Source organism: Camelina sativa, chromosome 9 (genome assembly GCF_000633955.1).
Source record: "Camelina sativa cultivar DH55 chromosome 9, Cs, whole genome shotgun sequence".
NCBI classification, from domain to species: Eukaryota; Viridiplantae; Streptophyta; class Magnoliopsida; order Brassicales; family Brassicaceae; genus Camelina; species Camelina sativa.
In genome coordinates this window covers 34,809,004-34,815,875 of record NC_025693.1, presented here as the reverse complement: position 1 = coordinate 34,815,875, position 6,872 = coordinate 34,809,004, and the positions used below count along the sequence as shown (strand labels likewise).

The 6,872-nt window shown below is 36.6% G+C and overlaps 2 protein-coding genes across 2 annotated transcripts in view; one reads left to right on the top strand and one right to left on the bottom strand.

Annotated features, from left to right (window-relative positions):
* Nucleotides 648-2,938, bottom strand: LOC104714108 (probable pectinesterase/pectinesterase inhibitor 12). The gene is made up of 2 exons (XM_010431363.2): nucleotides 1,926-2,938; nucleotides 648-1,416 (listed from the first exon to the last, which is right to left on the bottom strand). Exons 1-2 carry the CDS (start codon nucleotides 2,863-2,865, stop codon nucleotides 728-730), a joined length of 1,629 nt encoding a protein of 542 aa, XP_010429665.1. The 5' UTR covers nucleotides 2,866-2,938; the 3' UTR covers nucleotides 648-727.
* The window catches only part of LOC104715966 (cyclin-L1-1-like), a 6,985-nt gene continuing 4,442 nt past the window's right edge, over nucleotides 4,330-6,872 (top strand). The window contains exons 1-7 of the mRNA XM_010433329.1: nucleotides 4,330-4,434; nucleotides 4,925-5,100; nucleotides 5,191-5,272; nucleotides 5,421-5,561; nucleotides 5,699-5,868; nucleotides 6,118-6,391; nucleotides 6,636-6,870. Coding sequence (XP_010431631.1) covers nucleotides 4,949-5,100; nucleotides 5,191-5,272; nucleotides 5,421-5,561; nucleotides 5,699-5,868; nucleotides 6,118-6,391; nucleotides 6,636-6,870 — 1,054 coding nt within the window. The 5' untranslated portion in view covers nucleotides 4,330-4,434; nucleotides 4,925-4,948. The remainder of the gene's footprint in view (nucleotides 4,435-4,924; nucleotides 5,101-5,190; nucleotides 5,273-5,420; nucleotides 5,562-5,698; nucleotides 5,869-6,117; nucleotides 6,392-6,635; nucleotides 6,871-6,872) is intronic.

Sequence of the window (6,872 nt, the reverse complement as noted above, 5' to 3'; positions counted from 1 at the left end):
AACATATTGGTCACAATGTAGTCATAAGAGTGACAATTAATATTATCGTAGCATATTCGTCACTAATTGTGACAAACTTTTGTTACTGAGTTTTTTCGTCATAATATAGTGACGAAAATACTATGAATTTGTTACAAATAAACTTAGTCATAATATCGTATTTAAAGTGTCACAAATTTGTGACGGAAATTTTTTGTCTCAAAAATACGTCTCAATAAACTTATTTTCTTGTAGTGTTTCATAGAATAAAAGAAAATATTAAAACGAAATTGTAATCATTATATATAATAATTAATATTATTTGAGGTCACTGGGTCGTAAATTTGTTATTCAAACTTGCATGCAAGTTAGGAGAAAGATCATCGCAAAATTATTTACTTTAAGCATTTGGATTTAGCAGTACGCAACTTTTCATACAAATAAAATATGCCACTGAGTCACTGACGGAACACAACTTGTCAAGTATGTTTTAATATAAAGTGTTGGAACTTTCAAAAAGACACGATCGCATGGGTTTCTCCTCCTTACCACTCAGATAAAGCCAAGAAAGACACATCCTCAGACTTTTCAAGAAAGATACATCTTTTGCCAGCTTATACAATTAATACAAGACAGCTTTGATCAGAAAGAACTCAAACCACAGAGAATTATTTAGAACTTATTTTATTTTTATTGTAATTAGAATTTTATATGAAGACCTATACACTTGTAGCGCAAAAAAGAAGTGTTAAATTCCATTATCATAAGGGAACGAAGTACTGCCTAACCAACCATCACCGGTGATAAACTCCGTTGCCGTGAAGTTAAAGGCATCTTCGTAACCCATAATGTGAAAACCCGGCCAGTTGACCCGTTTACCCGTTTCAGAACCCGGACCGTTATTATTATATTCACCATAATAAAGTGTATCAACTTCGTCCCCACCGTTCCATTTGCTCCAACCCGAACCGTCAATAAACTCATCAATGTAAGATTCCATTAGAACCGTTCTTGAATATTCTCTCCATGGACGTCCCAAATAACTCTTAACTTTGTTTGAGCTGTTAAATAAATCGTCTGTTGCAAGGATGGAACAGTTCTGCATCGAGATCCCGGTGTCTTCATCGGGACTATCACGTGACTGAGCCGTAACTACAGTGAATTGTCCTGGCATAGGCAACTTTGAAACGATGTTGCATCCTTGGAAGACCACGGCCGCATTCCCAAAGATATAATCAATGGTTCCATAAATATCGCATTCGCGATAAAATTGTCGGAATGAGTGGGTGTAAAGTGTGTCCTGGTAACCATCAATGACACATCGGTATAAGGCCACAAAATCCGCATTCACTCGTAATGCAACCGCTTGGTGCTTCTCCGGTCCTGCTGTGTTTGTTATCATCATATCCCTCGCCAAGAATCCTTCGCCCGAAACCGCTGTGACCAAACAAAGTTTGAGAAACAATTACAATCTTGATTTAGTACCAACACAATTCAACTTGTCGATTTTCAACAGGCTTTTAATTTTTAAATTCCAATGAAATGGCTCCAAGAATCATATACGTTGCTGATGTTATATAAAAAAAAGAACTATACAAAATTACTAATCTCTTAACTAATTAATCACATCTGAAACACTTTAGGAAAAAGAAAAATAAACACTGGAATAAAATTCTGAAACACTTTAAAAGTTTACAGCTTCTTCTTTTTGTTTTGTTATATCAACTTGTTCAACTTTTTTAAAAACCATGATTGTGAGATTTAAAATTTTATTTTTATTTTCATAGGAAAAAATACATAATTATTGAAAAGTAAATTATATGGTCCTAGTTGACAAAAAAAAGGCAAAAAAATACGTCCTAAGTCTACACTATGCTCCAAACAATATACCAATTAAGTCTTGTTTGATAGAAACAAGATTTTTAAAAGAGTCAAAGATGATATACCTAGAGTAGCAGATCGGAAAGTGGTCCATCCATCTCCGACACTTCGGTTGCCGGTAATAAAAGTAACATCAGATCCATCTCCAATCAGAACAATATTAGTCTTGTAGCTTGGGATCTCAATGTTCTCTTCATACACGCCTTCCCTTACATATATCAGCACTCGGTCGTTACTCATATTCGGAGCAAAGCTTATGGCCTCGTTAATGGTCGAAAAGTTCCCTGTTCCATCGGTAGCAACCACGAGGATCTCACTCGGGTCGTACTCATCGTACTCGTCACTAGAATCTTGTAAAAACCGACGATCTGTCTTAGAGACCCAGTCAGGAAATAACCCAAGTAACCGGCGGTTCTTAGTCTTGCCACCAGTTTTTGGATCCTTGGCTCTTCTCTGTTTTGGAAGAGCAGAGAGGGAGTTGCTTACGTGTTTGTAAGTGGTCGTAAAAGAGGTCACGAGCTTTGGCTTTAGCGGACCTGAGGCTGATTCAAGACCTTCCAAGCAAGTGTCCTTGTTGGTGAGAGCGGCGCTTAGGTATGCTCTAGCGTCAGCTAGCTTCCGTGAATCGTTAGCACCGTCTTGGATCTTGGAGATTGATCGTTTCAAGAAGGTTGAAGTGATATGGTGAAGATCTTTGCAATCTTGAAGAGAGCCACGTTGACCTTCGACTAGGTCGTTGGAAGTTCCGGGGACAGAAAGGAGATTGGTGAGTTTTCCGGCCTCGGAAAGAGCTGTTTTGAGGGTTTCAAGAAGGAAAGAGAGAATGTTGGGGCTTATGTTGATAGAGATGGAGAGTTTTAAGGAGTCCAAACATGCATTTGGATATGGTGTATTCTTGCAAAAACTTGCTACAGAGGTTTGATTGGGGTTTAGAGAACTCGAAGAAACGGAGGAAGAGAAGAGGAGGAAGAATAAAAAAGTGAAGTTGAGAGAGGAGAGAGCCATTGGAGAAGAAAATGTTTGAAGCAAATGGTGAAGCGATCAGTCCTGTGGTTTTTAAAATGTAGAGAGGAATGGGTTTACTTCAAGTTTTGTTCCATATAACGACAAATCAAATATCTATAATTTGGAATAATTTTGAACCGATCGAAAGATTCCATCGAAAGTCTTCTAACAATTGATTGAAGTATGCAGAGAAAACGATGTGCATGTCTTGCCGTTTAATTTGGGTTTAGATATTGTTAGTTCTCATATCGTGTGTTACTATTTTAATAAGATTTATAGTCGTGACAGATATAATCTAATCTCTATTATGTCATCGGTTCCTATTTTACATTAAGATAACTACGATAAACCATAAACCATAACCGATCTTTAACATTTTGTAGGCCACTGATATGGTCCAATTACGAAAGTAATGACAAAAAGCACTTTTGGGGAGTCACTAAAGTTGCATGTTTTTTTTTTTGTTTTTTAACACTTTTGGTATCGGAGTTTTATGATATTCACAAGTTCTCATATATTTTAATAAGATCTATAGTCGTGACAGACTTTCTATCATGTCATCGGTTACTATTTTACTATATGATAATTACGAAACGATGAATACCATAAGACATAAGCGATCTTTAACATTTTGTAGGTCGCTCAGTTGATATGAGTCATTTTTGTCACTTTTGGTATCGGAGTTTTAATTATGATATTCACAAGTTGGTATATGTATGTTCATTACTAGATATTAACTAGAAATTAACCTTCAGAATAACAGAAATCGCCCCAAAATTAGATTCATTGAACTCTTGGAAACATAAGAAAACATTCTTGTCGGTGTACGTCATTTCGTTTGTTTGACTCGGATTTGGAATCGAATAATCCGTATTATAATAACTATAAGTGGTAACCACTAGAAGTTGCGATTTTTGTGTCTACTATATTGTCAGAATTTGTTCACGGGATGAAGACGATTTCTACCGGATCAAGACAATCATAACATTATTTTATTCAGTATATATGCATGAAAAGTTCTTTAATTATTCTTAACAAGAACAAAAATATTTCGTTCTTACTGGATATATATATTTTCCCCTAATATCAGTGAAATCATTATATCACTGTTCTACATAACATAATAATCAAATGGGGGGGGGGGGGGTTTATAGTGTTTAAGTTTACTCTTCTTTTTCTACATAACAAATACATCCATTTACTGAAAACCATATAAATATACTTTAACATGTTAAATTTTCATTTTTTTTTTTTTAAAGTTTAAATTTACATGTTAAAATTAATAAATTGAACAAAGATATGTATGATGAAGAAACATCCTAAGTGAAATTTATTAATAAAAAAAATAATAAGTGAAACCAAGGAAAAAACAGAGCCCAGCGGTGGAATTGGGCCAAGTTAAAGGAGGCCCAATTAGTTTTTAATTTAATTTATCTTTTCCTGAAGGGCAAAGATATATTTTAGCTTTTCTTTTGTCGCCCTCCTCCTCCTTCCTTGGCTTCTTCTACTTGGATTCCCGATTTGCCTCGCCGTGGTTCCGTCGCACCGCAGTGTCTCTCCGTTTTCCTGGTAATTCCTAATCCACTTTCCTTTTTAACCCAACCTAATCGCTATTTCTTCCTTGGCTTAATCTCAGTTAGGTTTTGGTTACTTCGAATTGCTTGATCTCAGATTAACCTAGTTGAAACTAGGGCCATAATCTCAGAACTAATGTAGCAAACAGCTACAATCTAGTCTAGCCTCTCGGTTTTAGTAATCGGTTCCTAATTCTGAAGTTAGGGTATTAATGTCCCTCTGACCTCTGCATCAGAATTTGTTCTAATAATTGCATCATTGTATTGCTTACAATTGATATAGAACCTGTAACTGTTCTTGCCCGCTATGTTTTTTTTTTTTTTTCCATCGTAGTATCATCTAAGGGATGTTTCATTAAGGGTTTCATGTGTTTGTTACTTAGGATTTTTGGTTTGTTTCTAAAAATTTTGGTCTTGTGATTTTCTGCAGTGAAGCTTTTTAGTATGTGTCTTAATCTAATTTTTTCTTCCTTTGATGGAAACAGTGACCCTCGGCATTTAGTGAAGTGATGATTTACACTGCAATTGACAATTTCTACGTAACCGATGAGCAGCTTAAGGCTTCACCTTCCAGGAAAGATGGGATAGATGAAACAACTGAAATCTCTCTTAGAATCTATGGATGTGATCTCATCCAGGAGGGTGGAATATTGCTCAAACTGTATCCTTTCCCTTGGTTCATCTTATTTTATTTTGCAAAACTTAAATGTATCTATCTGTGATTTCCTTAACCTATATGGGTTGTCTTTAGCCCCCAAGCGGTTATGGCTACTGGGCAGGTTCTTTTCCACCGGTTCTACTGCAAGAAATCTTTGGCCAAATTTGACGTTAAGGTACTTATTCTGTCTCTTTTCTTATAGTTATGTGCTTTGAGGCCTTTAGAATTAGAAATGGTGGTTGATGTAGCTTCAGTATTGCAATTCTCTAGTAGTGTATACTGCCTGTCTATTACGGTAATGATCTGTAGTTTACCTTGTACAGATAGTTGCTGCGAGCTGTGTCTGGCTCGCATCAAAACTGGAAGAAAACCCTAAGAAAGCAAGACAGGTAATCATTGTATTCCACAGGATGGAGTGCCGCAGGGAGAACTTTCCACTAGATCATCTGGACATGTATTCCAAGGTTAGTTCCCTTGCTGCACCATTACTTGATTTTGTCATATTGAATGTTTTTCATCTCCATCTGTGTAGAAGTTGAGGTGCTGCCACCTTTTATATCTTTTCTTATATTTTTCTTCCTACTTGTTGACTTTTTTGCAGAAGTTCTCTGAGTTGAAAGTTGAATTAAGCAGAACTGAGAGGCACATACTTAAAGAGATGGGTTTTGTTTGTCATGTTGAACATCCTCACAAGTTCATATCAAACTACCTTGCCACACTTGAAACACCTCCAGAATTGAGGCAAGAAGCTTGGAATTTGGCAAATGATAGGTAACCCCTGTTTTCAAAATTTACTATCGATATTATTTTATGTAATTACTTGATAGTTAGATGTACATCATAGTGTCTGTTTTTAGGTTTAGAGCTGACATTTGAGATGAAGCTGGGTATATTAGTTGAGTCCTGACATATTCAGTGTGCTGTTTTGATTTAAATATGTTTGTCATGCTTTCTTAATATCAGACCATTCTTTTATGATTTTATCTGATTGAATCTCTCATTATATGTCTATAATTGCAGTCTGCGTACAACCCTCTGTGTGAGGTTCAGAAGTGAGGTTGTGGCATGTGGGGTTGTGTATGCTGCTGCCCGTAGGTTTCAAGTACCTCTCCCAGAGAATCCACCCTGGTGGAAAGCATTTGATGCAGATAAATCGAGTATTGACGAAGTGTGTAGAGTTCTTGCTCATCTATACAGCCTTCCAAAGGCTCAGTATCTTTCTGTTTGCAAGGACGGGAAGCCATTTACATTTTCCAGTAGATCTGTGAATCCTCAAGCTCAATCAGCTACAAAGGTGAGTTAAATTGCTATCTAGATTTTGTGATTTTTGTCCATACACTGCTTTCTAGACTCTGGATTTTGAGTCTCTTTCTTAAGGAGCATAGAAAACTGCACTACCACTTTAAATGTATTGTAGAATTAAATTAGGGCCGTCCTTCACATTGTTTTGTCAGTTCATCCAAATCTGAAATTAATCTGATTGCGTTTTATTTCTGTAATCAGAGCTAGTATTGAAGTACTTGTCCACTGTGTTACAGGATGTGTTGCCGGTGCCGGCAGTAGGCGAGGCTGTTGATACAAAGCGTATTCCAGGATCAGCTAATAACGACTCAAAGGATGGAATGGTTACTACGCCTCACGAAAAGGCTACAGATTCCAGAAAGAGCGATACTGAGTCGCACAGTCAGCCAATTGTAGGAGACTCAAGGGAGGAAAAAAGTAAAGCTGGAGAAAGAGAAAGAGAAAGAGAGAGTGATAGAGAGAAGGAACGAGGT

What these genes read in the sequence shown, in the direction of transcription:
- LOC104714108 (XM_010431363.2), bottom strand. Translation starts at nt 2,865, where the DNA reads ATGGCTCTCTCCTCTCTCAACTTCACTTTTTTATTCTTCCTCCTCTTC. An exon ending in TTTCCGATCTGCTACTCTAG is followed by an intron (nt 1,417 to 1,925) that starts GTATATCATCTT and finishes GTTTGGTCACAG; the next exon opens with CGGTTTCGGGCGAAGGATTC.